Genomic DNA, 22,212 nt, shown 5'->3' with positions numbered 1-22,212 from the left:
GCGCAAAAATATTTTTAAGATTGGTTGTTAAAGAACTTGGGAGACTATTAAGAATGTGTCTCAAACCTGATAAAAATAAATCGAAGAACTTTAGTATCTTTTGAAGCATTATTTCTGCTCATAACTGCCATTCCTGCAATAAAGGCAATGCCATTGTCGATCTCCCAACAAATAAGACTTTAAATTTAAGGAGATTCGTGATTTTAGAGTAAGTTCTTCATTTAGGCGGCTAAATTATTCTTTAGTCTCTTTTGATAGAGTATAGACATAGCTTTGCAGAAGGTCTCAAATCGTCACCTAAAATTCAAACTAACGCAACCTCACTTTTTATAAAATAACAGGCGAAGGAAAAGCGATATAATAGAAACCACACCTAGAAACAAAATTTGAGTTTTGGTTATCAAATGGTTATATTTTGGTTATAAAATGCTTATACATTGGTTATATATTGGTTATCAAATGGTTATATATTGGTTATATCTGACATCGGAAGCAGAAAATGTTTGCTACATAAATGTAATAAAATATGGTGAATCGTAAGCACCAAAAAATTAATTTCAATATTTTTGTTGTTTTGCATTTTACGTGAAGATATTCAGTTCTTCTACTTTGTTACTAAGAAATTCAGAAATCAGAACAACGCTTCACTTTAGCATAAAAAGATTTATACTTATGAAGAAATACTCAAGGGATAACAGTATAAGAGAAAAAATCTACATTCGCAGAATATTGTTCAAATTTTTAATTTCGAAATACCTGCAAACTCGAATGGTCAATAAAATGGGTGGCAAATTTTTGACAGCGAAGGAGAAAAGTTAAAATAGCCGAGGCATGACTGGGTAGCGTCTAGGCGGAGGTAATAAAATACGCAAAGCTCTACGAAATGGCAAAAGTTTCCAACACAAACGAAAAGCTTCACTTTCTTAAAAGCCAAGCAAAATGAAGACCAAATGAAGTTGAAATGAGAAACTAATCAAAAGTGAGAATTTAATAAGAAAAAAAAGAAAAGAAAAATAGAAAAAGCAAATATAAGAAAATAAGTAAAAATACGAAAAAATACATAAAAACGAGGTCACACAAGTAAGCAAGTATAACAGGAAATAGACGAAAGAGAAATTGCTTAACGTAATCGCGGGACACTAATGAAGGACAATGAATGCTACTTACTACACCGGAAGTGCAGTGGAATGCACCACTATCGCTATTCCTCTTCAAACTCTCTTTTAACTACTTTCTCAAGAAAGATAGTGGTACGATAGGTAAGGCAAGTACTTGCATTATAGACCATTAGGGTATAATTAAAATTCTCAAGGAGCTAAAGTTTGCAGGCGCACAGTGGCAATTGCTCGGTAGTTGGAAAAGCGTGTAGTAAATGAAGAAAAATGGTGAGAAAATGAAATCAAGACGGAATGTAAACAAGAAAAGTTTTTATATGCAAGTCGAATAGGTGGCCAGTCAAACGGTTGAATGGAGCCAACTAAGACGTTATAACTAGTTACATCGTGATCATTATAAATATGTGCATATATACGAACATATTTGTATACGTAATGTTTGTTTCTAACCTATACCCAAGAGGTGAATTAAGAAGAAGTAAAACGTGGATTTTAGCTTTATCGTCGACGAAATCAATGAAATTCGTAAAAAGTTAGATAACTTAAAATGGGATTATATGTAGTGGCGTATAAGGTAAAAAACATATAAAGTAACCAACATATAGGTTACTTTTAGATCGGTCAGAAACTGGAACTGAACCCAAACCTTGTGGCGCGACAGTACGTACTTTCAGCACTCGACCACTATGACTCTTATTCCGTTCACACGATAGTCGGGTTTAACGAGTATGGACCCGGATTTTTTTCCTGCCAAGGACTATTAACTTGGCACTATTCCTCGAAATTGTTTCAGGAATGTTTTAAAAGACTTGAAGTGTATGAATATGAAATGTCCAGTAATTCTTGCACTTATAATTTCAAGGATGTCTGGAACGAGATCAGTAAAACTCTCTGTCTCTTTATTTTTAATTAGTGGTTCCCAAACCCCCTTTTTCTAAAAGACATGCATTTGTTTTAATAAAAACAATACAAGAAAAACTTTTTATTGCTTCAATCTTATTCTTAGCATTACTCACGTATTATTATTTTAACAAATTCTCATTAAATCTCTAAATCAAAAAAATTCTATTTCAGTTATTTTCCACTCAAACGAAAAATCTCTGTCTTTCTCTGGCTGCTGGCGGCACTGATTCCCATGAATGTAATAGTTATGTAAGCATACTCGTGAACTCACGGTTATGTTCGTATATTGCATATTAGTTGCTGTGCAAATTTTCAATTATCAATTGATTTATTTATTATAAAACTAATTACGGTATATTCGCAAAATATTTGCGTACAATTGCACACATGTGTTCTAATTATGGCAGCCATTGTATTCGTATGTTGTAATTACCAAAGTCGATTCCCAATTCGCTTCCAACCAGAAGCTGGATGTCAAAGTTAACTGGGCATAAATGAAAATTATAACAACAAAATACGCAAAAGTAGCAATAAATAAATAATTATTTAATACGAAAATGCGGGTTTAACAGCAGTTCGATACAAATAACAGCTGTTGAAGCTGTAAACACCAATTGTGTAGAAAGTAAATACAGGAAAATCCCCATAGGCGTAAGGTCTCTAAAATAAAAATGAATTATTTTTGGGAGCAAATGTTATGTGTCAAGTAAACAGCATTCATATAGTACACCATGCCGTATGAGCAACAGAGAATTTACCCTGCTTATATAGTACACCATGCCGTATGAGCAACAAAGAATATACTATATAAGGCGTTTATAAGAATGCTCAGATCATTTGATATGTAACTTCAACTGCATATAACTTTTAAATGTGTTTTTTTTATTAAAAAAAACATCTCAACTTTTGTAGAACAGAATTTTTTATAAGAATATTACTTTTTCAAAATTCTAGGTATACCTGCCTAATGCAAAATACGCTTTAGACACAGTTTATATATGAAAATATAGAGCTACTTTACGTTGGATTAGGAATTTTAAGCAAACACTGAAGCCTCAGGGGCCGTCTGCAAAAAAAGTCAACTTGGGAAATAACGGAAACCCTAAACTATATATACACATATGTATGTATTTATTGATAATTCGCAGCTCCACTTCTAATTTACACTGGCTACGAACCAGAGCCTGCTGCAACTGCATTTTCGAATTTTAGTTTGAAAAGACTTAAAATATAAACACGTCGAAATTAGTATACAATGTGTGCAACACATGTTAGTATTTGTGGCAACATATTTTCATGACCACTGACATTTCGCAATTCATACCCATGCGGGTGTGTAGATATGTATGTACCGGTGCGCGATTGCAATTTAATTAAATGTATAAATTTCACAGTTATTGCAACAATAAAATGTTTTTGTGCCACTATTTACGCGAATATTGTTGCATATCTGCGGGCGCAAGCCAAAAGCGTAAAAGCTCTAAAATGCCACCACATGCATATGTATGTATGTAGATTATACCAAACCCAGTAAACACAAACTAGCCAAACTGCGATTTTTTTTCCATATGCTAATTTCGTTTATTATTCATTGAATGCCGCTCTTTAAGGAAGCATGTTTTGAGAGAGAAAGATTCCCGTACTTCGATGGTTAGTTTCGATAAATAGTCTCATATCAGCGACGGGGCTCCCAGGGATCACTTGAACATGTGAGGGTATTAACATCATACTTTGTGATACCAAACAGTCTGCCTTGACTCTATCACTTATATGTTGTTCATATTAATGTTGACTCAAACTGGTTTGTGTGGTGGACCGAAGTCATGAAAGCAGAGATGTTTCAACCTCACTTTTGGAAAAGATTGAAAATTCCCAAGTGGATGTCCAGATTATTTCATCTAATGTTCTTTTACGTAGCTTAGACAATTGGCTGTCGACATAAAAATTTCTATACAGTAACTCATTAGGCAATGACCGGGTTGGAACCTCTGCAAACTTGTTGAGACCTAAGCGCTGGCAAAATGTCTAATAATGTATGTACTTTGCTCCTTAAGGGACATATAGGCTATATACTCTAATAAGTGTTGTGAAGTGGTTTATCTCATCTGCACACAAGTGCCACAAAAACATATTTCGAAATCCTTTGCAGCACATTGGCTACTCCGTATTTTCACTTTTTGTTCTTTCGTCGCTTACTACATGAAAATACATTTAGAAATTTGCTGGTTTATTAATTATGTTTGAATGTGCAACACAATTAGAATATAGCTAGCTGTTTGATAATTCGTTTAATGTTGCCTTTCATTCATTAATTTTAATAAATTGTTTCGAATTTCAAAATAAAATGGTGTAATTCTAAATTATAAATAAGCTTGTAAACATGTGTATGCACCTCTATTTGAATAGTGGCTGGTGACCGGTATTCACCGGTGTATTAAATGAGGCTACATTAAATGCCAATGTGTTTCGGTGACTTCCTAGTTTTATGCGCTTTTTAATTGAGTCTATTTGCAAATGCTTTTTCACATTTATTATATTTCCGTTAGCCATGTTTTTGCAGCTAATTCACTACTTTGGTTAGTTTAGTCATTTATCAGTTAATATACCATATTTATTTGTTAGAATTTGCTTAGTCGGTTTAGTTTGTTGATTAAGTAAATAATTTGAGGTACATAAAGTGTTGTGGTCTTTCTGTGGGATATTTATATTTTTTTGAAATATAATATATAAATAAAGCATTCGAAATTATTTATCATAATTTCTTAACAAACTAGAAAAAATTCGTTAATAAGTAAAATATAAATTTCTTCCCAAAAGGCTTATTCTTATTTGTATTAATAAACCTCACCTAAGATATATGTATGTAGTCCACCTTAATCGTCATTAAATAAACAAAATTGGCATGCTTTATGAAGAACTTGCAACAACTTTTCACTTTTTTCTATAAGACATAAGGAGCTGATAAGAAACATGGATTAGCAATATCTGTGGTCTAGTTACCACGCGTTGATCAGTTAGTATACCCATCGTGTTAGTACAGTCTCTTCTATAAAATGCCAATAGGAATTTTGTCTACTTTCGATCGATGGTCATGCTTCTGTCGAGATCGTCGCGAAGACAATGCATGGATTCCTCAATGTTGATAACCTTTTCGGATGTTAGCCGTACAACATTCTTTGCAATATCGTCCACTATCTCGATGCCTTTGTTGATTAGCATCCAGTATAAGTGAAGTTGCCAGCTTCTGGAAACACTTTTCACTGACACTTCGGGCCGATATTCAATACAAGGTGACTGCCTCGATAGCTGCTTGGCTGCTTATATGTAGATGTTGGCTCTAGAATTGCCTGCTGGTGCATTGGAGGCCAGTTCTGCGACTTTCACTTTAGCGAAGACCTCAGCTTGAAAAATACTGCAGTAGTCCGGCAACTTAAAATGTTGCCCGATGCCTAACTCTGGACAGTACATTCTTGCCATCTTTTTTAATGTTCACCATGAACCTTCCTTCCCAGTTGATAAGTGGGATATGTAGTCGGTGTTTGCCTTTTCAAATTCTTCTACAGCCAGTAGTCGTTCCGCCGATTTTGCTGCATAGTTTTCAGCGAAGAGATCTATGGATGGCAGGTTTAGTACCAGTTCAATAACCGTCGTTGGATTTGTTTTTAAAGCTCCCATTATGCACAGATCAGCGAGCCTCTGAACCCTTTCCATCAACTTTCGGTAGGCGGATTTTCATACTCCTGTCTACCATACTACTACGTAGAGCAGAATTGATTTTACAATAGCAGTATAGCGCCAGTGCATGAGAGATGCAGAAAGATAGCAGGTTGTGCCGAACCTCCGTCTACACGCATATGAAGAATTTCTAGTTTTTCTCACTATTTCTTCTTTACTGTGCAAATCACTTGATATAAGGTACACTTGAATGTCTCTGATCCTCATTAAGAAACATCACAGATCGACCAAAGCATAAGTTGTCAAGTCAAGCGACATTTTGATAATACGCATATTACAAATATGAGAAATTGGGGTAGTGTATCACCTTGATTTACTCCTGATCTAGGCAAAAGGATACACCCAGGAAAGTATTCCCGATTCAACCCATTTTTGACATACATAGATAATATGTACTTTAGATTCTAAATCACTGCCGAAGAAGACTTTAATTAATTACTACAATTACTTGTCGCCATAACTACTTTAACGGTAACTAAAACAAAGTGTGTCAATTCATTTTCAATTTCAGGTTTCAAGTTATCAAACGATTTATTTAATAATAATCGCTTGAATAAGTTTGTGAATGAAAATAAACAAATTAATATATATATTACTTGCATATCTATATGTTATGTACACATTAAATATTATTCACCGCTGCTCTTGCCTACACTCCACACAAGCTCAATTAAATGAAAATTTATTTTAGAAACAAAGAAAAATTAATATAAAATGACTTGCCAGTGGCCATAAAAGAAGCCATATGTTTGTATGTGCATATAAATAGAGAGTGGAATATTAAATAAAGCAAAAGTTTGTACAAATTGTCAAAAGTACAAAAGCGTTTGTAATGCATTTTATTAAATGAAGTTAGAGGCGATTTGCGAAAATTAATTTAAAAAATGCCTCTAGACTAATATTGCGAAAACATATATTCATAATAATGAGGCTGTGGCGAGTGAAGTGGTGAGTGGGATAAGAGAGGGAGAGGCAGCTGTGGCAAGTTAGAAGCGATTGTATGCAAATGTGACAGGCATCCTGCCTAGCTAGCAGCTATGCATAATAAAAGGAGTGAGAAGTAAATATTAAAATAGTTTGCGAAAAAGACATAAAACGTGCGGGTGTAAAGCTAAAAACGGGATATTTGTTGGCGACCAGGAATAGCGGTAACAGCTGTAGCTGCGCGGCAACAGATTGAATTTAGTGTAGTGACAAAATAGTGGTGAAGCGACTGTCGTGGGTAATGCTTTTTAGTTCGGTTTTCTTTGACAACGCGTGTTATTACTTTGCAACATTTTTTTCGGGTTTTCATCCGCCAAGCAAAGAAATTGCTTAAATTATCATACATTGCTTTGTTTGGCTTAAAGCCAGCTTCCGTGCAATTACCGTGAAGAAATGAAAGTAACACATAACTGGAGGTGGAATGCTTTTGAGCCAACAGTAATAATTCCTATGGTGGAAGTCAATCAATTATACAACAAAAACTAAGACAAAAACCAAGTTTTTCGAGTTCGCCTGCTAGATTCTTCTAGTTGGTGATAGGTTGCCCTCCAAACTACTTGCATTTAGCAAAGTTTTTTATAGTATTAGAAAGCATTGAAAGCCGGAGTGCAGAATTTTAATCCGCTAAGTCTAACCTACTCCCACGGCACCACTGGATCTCTTTGTACCCATGGCCACTGAGTATTTGAGTTAAGTGGAAAGCCAGGTCTCCATCTTGTCTATCTATTCACGAATGTATGTCCGGAATCAGTCTGTGGGTCCAACGTCCTTTGCCTGAAGTTTTCCACCATTGCTGCGACATTGTGATGCTTTTAGTTCTCTCCTCTCTTTTGGCTGTAACGTTTGTTATAAAGCCGTAAGTCAAAGCAAAGGAAGGTATTGTGACTGAACACCGTTCAATAGCAGCACACGCAGTGCAACCAAAGCTGTATGGAGGAAGGAGGATGGAGATGGAATCATTTTGTCACCATCTCGACTGAAATATTTCGGTAAACACATCTTTAGAGAATCGAGCAAACTGCTGGGATTGATATTAATCGCCATAATAAATTTGTAATAAAATCAAAATGTTTCGTCAATCTATGAGGTGATAGAATTTAATTGAGGTATGCACTGCGACCTTGGGTCTATTGTGCTAAAAATATTTTAAAGTCGGCCATTGCGGTGCCATTTTCGGTGACCCATCGAAAAACATGCACCCGCGTTGGCAGGATAACTCCTTAGGATCGTCTAAAGATAAAAAATACGTGTTTTAGTTGAAACCTTAGTTGATGCCCTTTAAGAAATTTTTGGGTAACACAAAAGACAGATTTTTGCCCCAGTTAAGATGCATCGATTTTGGATCAACTCTACGATCTATTATAACCTAATTGAAGATTATTTTAGGTACATACATATAAACGTGTTGAACAGGAACGGCAATTTACCTATCGTGTGTAAGCTATGACAACGCAGTTATGTAAATTTACTGGAATGCGATGTTTGAAATACTAAAGAAAACCTATTTGAAAATTCTAAAAAAATTTACCAAAATATATTCTTAATGCTTAATTAATTATTTATTCATTTAAGGGGTTACGTGGGTTTACGGTTTCAAAAATCGAAATTTTTTATTATCTGATTAAATTTAAAATACCTCTAGAATATTGCCCTAAATTTTTCAATTGATACGAGTAATGGTTTCGGAGATACAGCCTTGAGAACTTGTGCCCTTGAGGCTATGTGTGCCGTATTTAAACTCTCGAAACTGTGTTTTTTGAGTCGGTTGGCAAGATTTCTCGCGAACTACTCAACGGATCTTAATGAAATTTTACACAGGTCTTTGAGGTACTTAAAGACTTAGACGAAGGATTTTTTTTCTAATACAATTATTTAATTGCTCGAAATTTGCATTGAAATTTTCATTTTTTTTGTAAAATTTCTACCAAAAATCAAAAATTGAGTCTTTTTTACTTCGTCCAAGTTCTAAGTTAAGAGTTTAACTAAAACAAGTATTTTTTCCAATTTAGATGCTCCTGAAAGGAGTCATCCTGCCAACGTGAGAGCATCTTTTTTTCCGAGGGGTCACCAGAAATGGCGTCGCAATGGTCGAGTTTAAAATATTTTTTTTTCCAAAAGATTTCAGAATTTCCTTGTTTATAGTTCATATTTATAACAATAAAAAATTGTAAAAAAATATTTAATTTGTTATATATGAAAAATATTGTTGAAGAAAGTCGGTTTTTTACTTCAGGAAACCCTCGTAATGCTTTAAAGCGATGCTCCCACGTATCCTTAGACACACTTTTGATGATAGCTTCCTCAAATTATTATGAGTTTTGCCTACAACTTTACTTGTTTGGTTAGAACGTTTAGCAGTTCCTTGCTTTAACGCTTCTAAGCCATTTCACACACATTCTCACATTTTATACTGTCACGTGACTTTTTAAGTTTTCATATATGTATTTATGTAATTTCTAATTCAACCAATACTGAAAATTATAACACAAAATTAAATTTAATTCTAAATAAAATCCATTCAATTAATTTCATTCCATTAATAGAATAACAATAATTGAGCTCTTGCTCACAAACACACAACTAAAAAGAATAGTTTGTGGTTGTAGCGCTTAATTACGCTTAATTACGTTCGGTACATCAAATTTCATGCTCACTTCTCAAATTCATTTGTGATTTGTAATTCATTTTTAATTCAATTAGCACAATAAGAGATGCGTATTTCAATTAGTTTTGTAATTGGTTAAATAGGAGTACGTGATTGTTTGACTGTTTACATGTATGGGTAATGATTAATTATGCATACAGTTGGCTATGATGTTCAATAGTTTTCGCATTCCAGGCAATGCAGATTCCATGCCAAACAGAGCAATCAGCTGCTACTTTAACAGCACTACATATCCATATACATATACATACATACATACACACACATGCTTATATGCGGAACAACAACGTGTCCAAAACGATTTTCGCCGGTTCACTGGCGAAACGCTGCAACTATGAAAGGCGAAAACTTAATACCTCTGCATAGCGATTGTTGTTGTTGTGTGGCAGAAGCTGTTTCTAACCCATTCTCCAGCTTCTCACCCGTTTGAATGCATAAATATGTTAGTGTGTACGTGAATTGGTTGAAAACATTACAGATTTTTTTTGTGTCTGTTCACGTTAGTAGCTGGTTACCGGTTGCTGGTCATTGCATGTTGCATGGTTTATGCCGCTTATTGTTGTTACATGATCAGGGGGTATAATGCTAACAGCAAAGTCATCCGATGATAGTCAATTACATGAATATAAATCTGCTGCTGTCTCTGTTAGCTCGCGTGTCCTTCTCACGTACATTATGCATGTATGTACATATGTATGTGCTGCTTATGTATGCATGTCAAATGCCAAAATAATGAGCTGCTCATGAAGGCACATAACGCTCGCAAATAGCTTAGATTATCGGAAAAACGTGGAGCAACAATGACACTGACAAACACAAACTGACTTTTACACACTGTTACGCTGTCATAATGTGATCCACAACACGAACACACGCCACTACAGCAACGCTGCATTGCTCTTTGCTGATGGTCCAATCTTTGTTTTTCTATAATTCTGTTTCACATCGAGCTATTATGGAAAGTGCTTTATGCTTTGATTGATTAAATTAGTATTTTATTATCACCCACTTAGGTTGTTATTTATTTCTATTCGAGTTGAACTTAATTAAATGATATAAATGATTAAAATATTTGTTAGTGACTCATTGCAGTTTTTGGTTGTAATCACTCAGCAATTATGGCATCTCACAAATTATTCTTCGTGTGCTTACTCTTGGCTGCAATAGTCACAGGTTACACACAGTTGCCGGATGAGGTGAATATAGAAACAGTTGCGTATGGAGTACCACATGAAACAGTTAAGACAATAGCGCCGGAAGATGTTCCGAAATCGCGAATAAAGCGCGGCATATTTTGGGACTTTTTTCAGAAAATGGTGACGACTAAAAATTTACTTGTTGATGTGAGTACTTTTTAAAAAATATATTTAAAAAAAAATTTGTTGCAAATGAAAATTATTTAAAAAATTGTATTTATTTACATACATATGTACTCGTATTATGTTCATATCCTCACCAAAAATACAAAAAAACGTAATGTTACTTTTCATAAGTTCACAGACGATGGAAGGACGATGTAATAGACACTCATATTGAAATAAATTAGAGTTTTGCTTATAAAATGGTTATATATTGGTTACATCTAACGGAAGCGGAAGATAAAAATTTTATGCTACATATATATAATATGATGTAGTGAATCTTGAGCAAGAAAAAAATCAAAATTTTTTTATTCGATGATAAATTGTTTTGCATTTTAGGGGACGATATACATGATATAGACATTATTTAAATAACATTATAGTTTACTGATCCATACTAGAGCTACTAAAAATTAATAAATATGTGAACAACAATAACATAAACAGAAAACGAATTATGCAGAAAATATTTTACTCCATCATTGGAATAAATATTATATAAATATTGTACTTTTTTTCGAAATTAATAAATTCTGGTAAATATTAGTACCACTGTTTTTTCTGAAAATCTGTGCATACCTTCAGCGATCTCAAAACAATGACTTTCACGTTTTCTTGAATATAATATGAATTATTAGGTAGAAAAAAGAAAGCTTTATTTTCTAATATTAATTGATTTCGTACAAAACAACAACTCAGAAAATTGTGATGGAGTGGCTCAAAACCTTTTCGTACCATTTAAGTAAGGATGGAATATAAGAAAGTGTATAGTATGAATGATACACTAGTTAACGCGAAATTCTCCATGCACCGAATTGGCATCAGCGAATCGCTGTTGAATAGCAACAAAATCGATCTTTTTTGAAGGTTTTAATTAAGGATTAACGGTTAAGAAGGGTTTTGCTATATGTGTGTTAGGACTGGCAGGAAATTATCTTGTATAACATATTCCATTTCAAACCTGCACTGTCAGAAATTGAACCATCTAAACTAAGCAACCAACCAGAAGTGGTCAACTTTGGTTGAAGTTTGTTAGCCAAAGAACATCCGTTTGAAGGTAAAGCAAAATGATAAGGCGAACCATTCCTCCCCCCCAGGGTTGTTTGCTGGGTTTGGGACCCGCCACGTAAAAAAATGCCTTGAATGAAAATGGAACAACAGCTTTTAATGAGATCCCCTCTTTTGATAACGACCACCCCCTTTTAATGGCTATTTAAGGGCGTGCATCTATAATGTCCGACCCCTTAATTGGGAAGGTGCCGCTGCACAGCGGGTTGCTTTTCCCATAAGGCCATATAAGAGAGCGCAAATTCGAAGAGAGACTCTGAACGCAATACCAAAATCTCCTTTAGGATTGGGAAGGATCTAGCCTAGCCATTAGATGCCAAATTATATTTCAGGCAAGGCGAGTCCCTATCTTGTGACTTCTTTTATCTACTGCTGGAGAAATTATTTCGAGCTTCAGAGCTTAATCAAGCTAGTACAATCTTCTATAAGTGTGTACAGCTGCTGGTATACGCCGAAGATTTTAATATCATTGGCCTGAACATCCGCGCCGTTATTTCTGCTTTCTCCAGACTGGTTAGGGAAGCGAAGCAAATGGATCTGGTAGCGAACGTGCGCAAGACGAAATATCTCCTGTCATCAAAGAAACATTCGTCACACACGCGACTTAGCTAACACGTTACAGTTGACAGTTATAACTTAGAAGTCGTGAATAATTTCGTCTATAATGTCAGTATCGAAATCAGCGCTTTAAGTCACTCATTATTGACAAACTCCGATCAGTCGACGCGTAGGCAATGGTGCATACCGCAATCAATGTAAAAGAAATGTAGAATAAGCTGGGAGAGGCTATTCGAGGCCAGGGAAAGCAGAGGAAGACCTCCACACCGTTGGAAAGACCTGGTGGAGAAGACCTTGGCTACATTTGAAAACTCCATATAGATAAATAAATAATTTATATAATATATAATTTCATGAAATTCCATGATCAGCTTTGCCGAGTTTAGTCTTTCTTTATTAACTGAATTATTATTATAATAATGAATATATATTTATATTCTGAAGAGGGTTATTAAGTTAGCAAAAGCCAGAAGGAGACGTTTATGCCTGTGTATATAAATGATCAGCGTGACGAGCTGAGTCGATTTAGTCTGTGCGTCTATCTCTGTGTATAAAATGTAAACTAGTCTCTCAACTTTAAAGATATCGATCTGAAACTTTGTTCACGTCTTTTCCTCCCTCGGCCTTTTCCTCCCTTGGACCACTTACCATTTAGCCATACAAACTGAACAATCGAGAAAAATTTCTATATGGAAAATTTTTAATTTATGAATATAATTATGGCTTCGGTACAACCGAAATTAAAGCTTCTTCTTTCTCGATATGTCTCATTCTTAATACCGTCATAACATAATTTCTTTATTTTTAGCAATATGTTGACACCAGAGACACACTTAGCGACGTCTACAATTTACTGAATGAAGGATTCAGCGATCCAGCGCCACCAAAAGCGACAATAAGGCCACACACAAGTACAATGGTAATTGAAATTGAATGACTTAGTACAATCACCATAAACTTTAATAATTATAAATAATTTTTATGCTAGAAAACAAGCGATGAGGATCAGTCTGGCAGCGCGGAAATGTCCACCACAACCGAAGCGTACCGAGTGTCACGCTATGAATTGGGACGCATTTTGGGGCGCAACTTCCGTGGTTTGCAGCGTTTAACCAAAATCGAATTCCAGGATGCATTTAATGTAATAAAAAAATATTTTTTTTTTTTACTAAAAATTATTAAATTATTGAATTCTTTTATACATAGCAATCGCACTACAACATACAGGAGTACAAAGAGGAAGCACGCAAACAATTCGCAAATAGTGTTGGTGTGGAGAAGGTGAATAAAATTAAAGGCTTGAAAGCGGCTATCGCTGGCTGAGTTAAAGTTTAAAAGGCGCGTTTGTACATATTTTATGCTGTGGGGAAAACTATAAATAAGTATGCATTTAAGTCTCAGAAGCTGCTGTATGTTCAAATATATAAATACTCCATGTATTTATTATTTTTTATAATATTATGCTAAATTTTAGAGAATATCATAGTTTTAATATTATATCATAATTTTAAATCGAAAATAGGCAAATTTGTCGAATGTATAGAATGTGTGATACATTTTATTTGCCTATTTTAATGAAAAACTTTGCAGTCGATAAGAAGTTTTTATAATACAGGCGGTTTAGTTGGCAATTATTTATTCTGTGATAGAAATTTTTTTACGTAAAAAATTAAACGATATGAAAAATAATAAATTTCACTATTTTTGTACATAATAAAAAATATATTATATAAAAAAATTTTAATTAAACCTGGTCGCACTTTTGTTTTCATTATCAGTTCGAAACTACTGACATATACTACATAGTTGTTGTGAAAAGAAATTTATTACAAACGATAAAACCAGAAATTATGGCAATTGTAATGATTATAAAATTCTAAATTCTGATATGGTAAATAACAATATTGCTGGCGGCCAAAAAACTATTAAATAGCGGACAGCCGTACCGCAGAGTTTTTTGGTTTTGCCAAAACGCAAATCAATTTCCGAAAGGCCACCCTTTTTTATAGGAAATAACCAATTGCACGGTCTCCGGTCTCTTTACTTTTCCGTATTCCCTTAACAGCATCACAGTTAACTATCAATATCCAAAGCAACCACACAACTTTTCGTTGTATATCTTTACGGCAAGCGCTAAATGTTGTCACCTCTTAAACGAGGTTGAAATAAACTTTTCGAAAATGTGTTATAAACCACATACATTTAAACATTTATAGTTGCGTGCGTAAACTAGCGTATTCCCAGTGTCAACACATTAATACCCAGATGCGTAGACGTTTTCTTTACAAAACTTAAGCAAATACGCACATACTTACACACACATATTTACACACACACACATACATACACACACTTAGTGGCTTACTCTTAGCAGCAACACATCCACCAGATAATAACACATCAAATTAAAAAGTTTATGTCAGAATTTTATTGATAAACTTTTGGTGGCAATAGTCGTCGTCGTCGTCGTCATTCGAAATGTTGTTGCCGTCGTTGCCACTTGTCGCATGCTTTGTTCAAGACATCATCGTGTCGCATGCCAGCAACTTTGGGTTCGTTTATCCCGTCTGGGATGTGCCAGCAGTCACACACAGTCAGCCAAGAAAAATTAAAACTTTAAAAACATAAAATCATACAACGAAAGCACAATGCCCAGCAACTACTACGGACATACTAGTTATAAGCGGCAGCCAGTAGTTGCCGATGCAACAACACTCGCAAATCAAATCACTAGTGTTTGCACTAGAGTAAGAGTTTTGCGATTTTTTAAAAACCACTAAAAGTGTCATAATTCGATACTCACGAGACAACTGCCTTGCCGCCTTCCTTTTTTGTCTAGCGATACCGTACATGTTTAAGTTCTCCAAGCGCACAGTGGTCTTATGTTATACCTGAATGATATAATGCAAGGAAATCTTAATTTTGATTGTGCTAGAGCTAGAATAATTTACATACAAGGGCTTGATTTTAATCGATCAGTATGTATGACAGCTATATGTTATAGTGATATGATCTGAACAATTTTTCAATTTGCACCATTGCCTGGCATAATATCTAATACCGAATTTATTAAAGACATTTCTTCAAATGGAAAAGTTTTCCATGCTAGAAAAAGTCAAGGCCCACACTGAAGTTCAAAGCACAGTTCATTTCTTGTTCAGATTGAACAATTAGGGCATATAGCTGCCAGACCGATAAAAATCACGATAGTGATCCTAAGTAAATCCAAGAATTTTTAACTGAGGAAACTGAATAGTTTATTTCGCAGTGTGTCTTGACGTATCGTCTTATTGAGTTCCCTGACCGTTAAGACCGTCTAACCAATTTGGGATAAATACATATAACAGGTGATCCAAGGACCGAGGTACATTTTTCAATAGCCTTTCTTTAACAGATCACGCGTGAGTCGTGTCAAGCTGTCATGTTATTTTTGTTCAGTATTATCTGGCATGTCAACATAGAAAGACTATGCCTTAACAACGTTTACAAATCGTTCAACTGTAATACGAAAATTCACGTCCTGTAAAGAATGAAGAATACAGCTTTTGCCAGAACGGAAGCCGTTGGACCTTATCAAGCAACATCGCTTCTCTCTATGGGCTCTTGAAAAGTTCCAAGAAGATCCGACCGAAAATTGGACTCAACGGATCTACCATCTGACACATAGCCGTTTCCAGAAGGACCATAAATCCTCCGCAGAACCTTTCTCTCGTAAACTCATAACGCCAATAATGAGTGACTTATAGAGTATCAGGACTTATCTGCTCAAGTGCCTTCTCAATCCGAAGTAGCATCTGTTGGATGGAGTTATTCTGCGCTGGATTTCGAGGCTGACATTGTTGTTGGTTTTAATACTATTGTCAAAAAAGATGAAATTATCTACCGAAGTTATAACTGTCAAAAGTGACGTAGGAGATAAGTCGCAAACTATTTGTTTGATGACGGAAGATATTTCGTCTTGCCCTCATTCACTACCAGACCCATGTGCTTCGCTTCCTTATCCAGTTTCGAGAAAGTAGAACTTATTACGCGGATGTTGAGGCCAATGATATCAATATCTCCGGCGTAGGCCGGCAGTTGTTCACTCTTAAATAAGATTGTACCAGCTCAATTAAGCTCTGCAGCTCGAATTATTTTCTCCAGAAGTAGATTGAAGAATTCGCACGGCAGCGAGTCGCCTTATCTGAAACCTCGTTTGGTATCGAACGGATTCTTCCTGATTCTTGATAAATACATATCCCGTAAATTTATTGTAAAGAATATTTGTGCAATACTCACACAAAACTTACACACTGTAGCAAGAACTTCAATGTATTGTTAGTCCGTCCGACAGGAAAGTTTTCGCCGCAAAACAAAAAACAAAAGAAAACCGAAAGAGTGGAATGTTTGTCAAGCTTCGAACAAAAGCACAAATGGACCAAACTTAAGCGAATGGCACACGGATCACTGCAATTGCAACTCCAACACAGAGTCGGAGTCGAAGTAAAACTGCAGCTGTGGTTATAACTGCAACTGTGCGAATTGACGGTTGACTCGAGGTACCGATATATGTATGCGAGTACTGCGATAGCGACTGCAGCAAGAGACCCGTAGCAGCACTTGCGGGAAGCAGCTCTACTTACAATATGTATGCATGTGTATCTATAGGTCTGTATATACAATTGTGGTTGTGGGTAGGTGTGTTCAACAAAAAAGTTGTGCATTAACAATTCGCAAAATAAAAGCATGCGAAGCGCTGTGAAACCAACGCGAGAACAACTGAACATTGCATTGGTGGTAAGCTTATGGTACACCAAGCGAAGCCACTTTGCTCCGCGTTGCGGTATATTGACATTGTAAGCTGATTGTGTGGCGGCAGTGTCAGTTGTGTTGGAAGTTCGAAAGTTTTCCACTGACATGCAGTGGCGTTACGACTTCTCGCCGCTCGCACACACTGCTATAAATAAGACGTAGTGCGGGTTTCAAAGCTTAATATCTACTACAACAAAAATATATGCATAGTGTGAGGCATTTATTAGAAAATCTAAATTTCTATAGCAACTTCGTTCGAAGAAATTTCTGATCAAATTACGGTGTTTCGGTAGAATATTAACTTACCTCAGTAAGATTTATTATACTCTTAGAAGAAAGTGTTGCCAGGTGCAATCTGACATTTCCATTGGAAAGCTTGACATTTTTTAGCATAACATCACTCAGAACGTTTTGCCGTTTAATAGTGAATTGTTTTATTTACAGGGAATTAAAAAATTCATCTCGGCCAAAAAATGGAGTTAACTCGTAAACATTTTCGTGCGATCATTTTTCACAACTTTCGACGTGGATTATCACGACAAGAGTGCGTCGGTGAAATAAAATCTGTGTATGGCTATGAAGCACCATCCCATAGCACTGTGAAAAACTGGTACAACGAGTTCAATCGTCGCCGACGCTTGCTCAAAGACGAATTCCGTTAAGGTTGTCCAAAAACAGCCGTTGTGCCAGAAAACATCGATGCCGTACGTGAACTGATAATGCAAGACCGTCATGTAACATAGATAGAGGCATGCCTGTGCATTTCTCCCACCAGCATAAATTCGATATTGCATGAACACCTGGCCGTAAAAAAAGGTTTGTTCTCGTTGGATCCCGGCCAATTTGACAATCGCTCAAAAAAAGGCTCGTGTGGATTGGTGTAAAGAAATGCTGAAAAAATACGATCGCGGTGCTTCAAAAGACGTTTATAAGATCGTCACAGGTGACAAATCATGGATCTATGCGTATGAGCCCGAAACAAAACAGCAATCGACCGTGTGGGTCTTCCAAGACGAGCCAAATCCAACGAAAAAAAAAATTGTTGATAAATATTTCTATTTTCATTATTAGGCCAGAAATATATATAGCAGCCTTCGTATTTTTATTTTTTTACTTTATGCACCACTGTTTCTTGAATTTGGCGTGTGTAATGTTTGAAGATACTCCAAACCGACGAAAAATACACAATTTTCAAACCTCTTCAACAGAATATCAGATTTTTAATAATACTCAAATGTGTTGCTTAAATAAGAACTCTAATCAAAAAAAAAAAATCGTCAGCTGTTGAAAATTGCTCTTAAATATTTCCAACTTCTCATAATTACTTACACTTTTTAAAATTTTATGTAAGATAGTATTTAATTTTTTCCAGTGTATTCACTCTTTTTATTCAGAAACATGTGTGTGTATGTCGTTTTGCATTCGTCTTCTGCCTGAAAGTATGTAATAACTTAGCAAGTTGACCGCTGTCTCTCTTAGTTGTATAAAGTTATAAACAACTACTCTACATATCATTTATTTAACCAAAATACAATATATTATTTGTTTGTAAATAACCATTATACAAAGACAATTTACTGACCATCGGTGTCTAATTTGACAGTAAATAACTTATTTTAAAATTCAAATTTGGTAAGACTTCTTTATTACTAATTCATTTTTGATCAAGACAGTTTAATTTAAGCTACTCAGCCGTATGACGCTACACCCGGATATATTTATTGTATTTTTAAAATAAGGAAATGTATTTGTGAGCAGTTTGAAGTGAGGTTTATGTACAAATGTACATGTATGTTTAAGGGTAAAAAACAAAGTAATGTTTTATAAGTAAATTATGTAATGCATGTTATTTAGTATTACAAATATCTAAATATAAAGGTTACATTCAGATCAGAAGGTATGAAACTCAACGTGGAGAACCGCCTATTCGAGGTTGATTGATCGTCGAATGTTTCTTCTCCACAGAAAAAGAAAGCGGCCAGCAATATCAGCTTTCTTGTCAAGTATGGTTCTAGGTTTTAGATTATCATAAACAAATAAAGATATTTATTGCATTCATGAAACACATAAATTCTATGCAGTGCTGTGTGTCTTAATTTGATCTCTAATTTTTCTTCTACAATGCATTAGCAACTATCACGGAAGCTCTAATTGAACATTGTCTAATAGCCATTCATTCTGTAAAACTTGAAATCCAGGCGGACGCAAACCGTCAAAGTTGTATGGAAGTACTGTTGTATCCAAGCACTGTTTTCTTCATTGTCCAGCATTTGCAAGGCTGAGGTTAAAACCACATACCTTTGGTGAACCAAAAGACATAACAAAAGCTGGCATTAGCCGCCGTCATGGGCTCAAAGCGCTTAATCGATTTATGAGGGTCTTTATACTCTGTCAATTTGTTATAGCAGATAGGGGATAATTCGTATGTAAACAAAAATACTTACGTTGATACATTTAAATAAGTCAAACTACTTTCTATTATTGGCTGATAGCAAATTGGTGCTTTACATATGTTTATGCATACTCGTATATAGTAAGTATGTTTGTCTAAGCATTGCTCTATTATCTTTTGTTTAGTGATAACCTTTTCGTGTCGCTGGCAGCAAATGAGAACAAGTGTCGAGGTGTTTCAGTAAATATATTTTTATATAAGTCGTATAATATACACGACTAAATAAACATACTATATATTTGTATGTATATATTTATATTTATTTTCTGTAGCTTTTTTTTAATATTTTTTAGTTCCTCTTAAACATACGTTTTAATCATGAAAATATAAAATAATCGAATTACAAACAAAACGCTTAAGAAATATGTAATTCACTTTTTTGTTTACAATAATTTGATATTGACAAAAATGTTAATTTCAATCCAATTAAATACCCTTAGAATGTAACGCTAGAATGGGTAAATTAATTGGAAGTTATAGCACAACAGTGTGAAAGTGATAATGAAAATAACTGTTCATTTTTATATACGGGTGCACTTACTTTCTTGTGTATTGTGACACAATCATATATCGTATATATACGTCGATATGACTATAAGGTAAAATGCGTATCAAATAGAATGTATAGAGTTTTCCAATAAGGTTGATATGATTTCTAAGTGGCGTTTCGGTCATTTTTAATATGTGGTAATCTGTAATTTTTCTCCTTAAATTCAGAAATATTTAAAACTTCATAATGGAAAGGCTTCCAAGATGTTCTCAAGAATCAGGACTGTCTCATGCTACATCCTGGCGCATTTGAGAACGGATTTGTGCTTGCATCGGTACAAAATTGTTCTTACTTGAGAATTGAAGCGATTGGTCTACGGTAAACGTCGTGAATTTTCTGATTTTGTCTCGGAACAACTTAAAAATGATAACGATTCTTTTAAGAAAATTGATCTCTGATGAGCCTCACTTTCATTTGCGGTGCGGTAAATAAACAAAACTGTCGATTCTAATTGGAAGAAAATCCACAAATTATTCACGAAATCATTATTATACAAGAGTTCGTCGCCTAATTCTAAATCCGATATTTTGACAAAAATTTTGCATATAAGATTAAAAACAAAGATGTTTTGCGAAGTTAATATCATTTTCTCTTGTATCGAAATATTTTTTGCTTTCAATTATAATTTTTTAATAGGAGAACAGCCATCAAATATTTGTATACCCACGAGAGCATTTTTTTAAATATACCATTACATTAATCAGTCGCTATTCTCTTTTCAATTATGACACTCTACTCGTATTATGCGAGTTGTGTGTTCGTTTTGCCACTCTGCAAGGTTTGGCAGATCGAACACAACTCGTTTTGTCAAATAAATAGTTCTAAGGGTTCTTAATATACTACTATATATATTGCATAATGCAAATGAATTTGTCGAGTAAAAAAAATATAAATAATGGATAATATTGGTTCGGCACCGCAGTTGCATGGAGTTTTATGATTTAATTTTGCAAATAAAATCACTTATATGTGCAATGCATATAAAATCTATAATAATAATAATAATAATAATAGCAATTTCCATACTAATTTTGTAGTAAACAGTGTTTGTACTATGAATTACGTATAAGCATTTTGTTCGAAAAAGCACAGTTATTTGTATACCCTGAACAGGCCATGATAAGTTTGTCATGAAATTTTTAATTCCCAGAAAAAAATGTTGGAAACTCTACCTAATATAGCTATATACATACATATTAATGATCAGCATGATGAGCTGAGTCTCTTTAAAGTTGGCCGTCTGTCTGTTTGTAATACAAGAACTAGTATCTCAATTCCTCAGATAGCAATCGGAAATTCTGCACACGTTCTTTTCTCCTCAAGAAGCAGCTTGTTTAGCGTAACAGCCGATATTGGACCATTACAGCACATAGCTGTCATACAAACTGAGCCATCAAAATCCAGCCCATGTATGGCGTGGCAACGATATCACCTCGAATATATTGTTCAGATCGGACATCTGCACCATCAAAATCAAGTTATGGAATCTTTTATATATGTGAAGGGGTATTACAGCTTCTGTGCAACCAAAATTACATTTTTTTTTATTTTTATATATTTTTATATGCTTATATGAACACATATTGTATGTATCAACAGTCATGTATCGTCAATACCAAACTCCAGCTGCGCGAATTAAACGTCATGACTGACTGAATCTTGAAGTGCCAATTGCTATAATAAACGCTAATTAATTTTTTTCGAGATCATATTTTGCGCGTATGAACAATTTGCGCTGTAGAATAATAATTACAGCTTACTTTTTTACCTTTGTATCAGATCAAAATGTCAAGTAGTAGTAATAAGTTATACTGGAGCAAAAATACTACTTGACAGTCTGAATCACAACTTTGTTGGAATTGTTTACTGCGGTCATAAGTAGAGCATATCTGGTTAAGGAACATATATGTAGATGTGGCTACTGCTCATACATACTTAATAAGTAATGACAGTATGCGTTTTCCTAGAAGTAGTATATGTATATGCATATGAGAGTATATTTACATTTATGTGCAAACGTGTCTCATGCA

The 22,212-nt window shown here is 34.7% G+C and overlaps 1 protein-coding gene across 1 annotated transcript in view; it reads left to right on the top strand.

The window, feature by feature from the left end:
- Positions 1–14,102, top strand: part of LOC105233147 (uncharacterized) — a 33,500-nt gene extending 19,398 nt beyond the window's left edge. The window contains exons 2-5 of the mRNA XM_029553354.2: positions 10,495–10,745; positions 13,198–13,308; positions 13,378–13,530; positions 13,596–14,102. Of these exons, the coding sequence (XP_029409214.2) occupies positions 10,495–10,745; positions 13,198–13,308; positions 13,378–13,530; positions 13,596–13,712 (632 nt within the window). The 3' untranslated portion in view covers positions 13,713–14,102. The remainder of the gene's footprint in view (positions 1–10,494; positions 10,746–13,197; positions 13,309–13,377; positions 13,531–13,595) is intronic.
- The last annotated feature ends 8,110 nt before the right edge of the window (positions 14,103–22,212 follow it).

This window comes from Bactrocera dorsalis, chromosome 4, assembly GCF_023373825.1.
Source record: "Bactrocera dorsalis isolate Fly_Bdor chromosome 4, ASM2337382v1, whole genome shotgun sequence".
Taxonomy (NCBI): Eukaryota; Metazoa; Arthropoda; class Insecta; order Diptera; family Tephritidae; genus Bactrocera; species Bactrocera dorsalis.
Note: the sequence above shows the minus strand (reverse complement) of the source record. Positions and strands in the feature narration are given on the sequence as shown.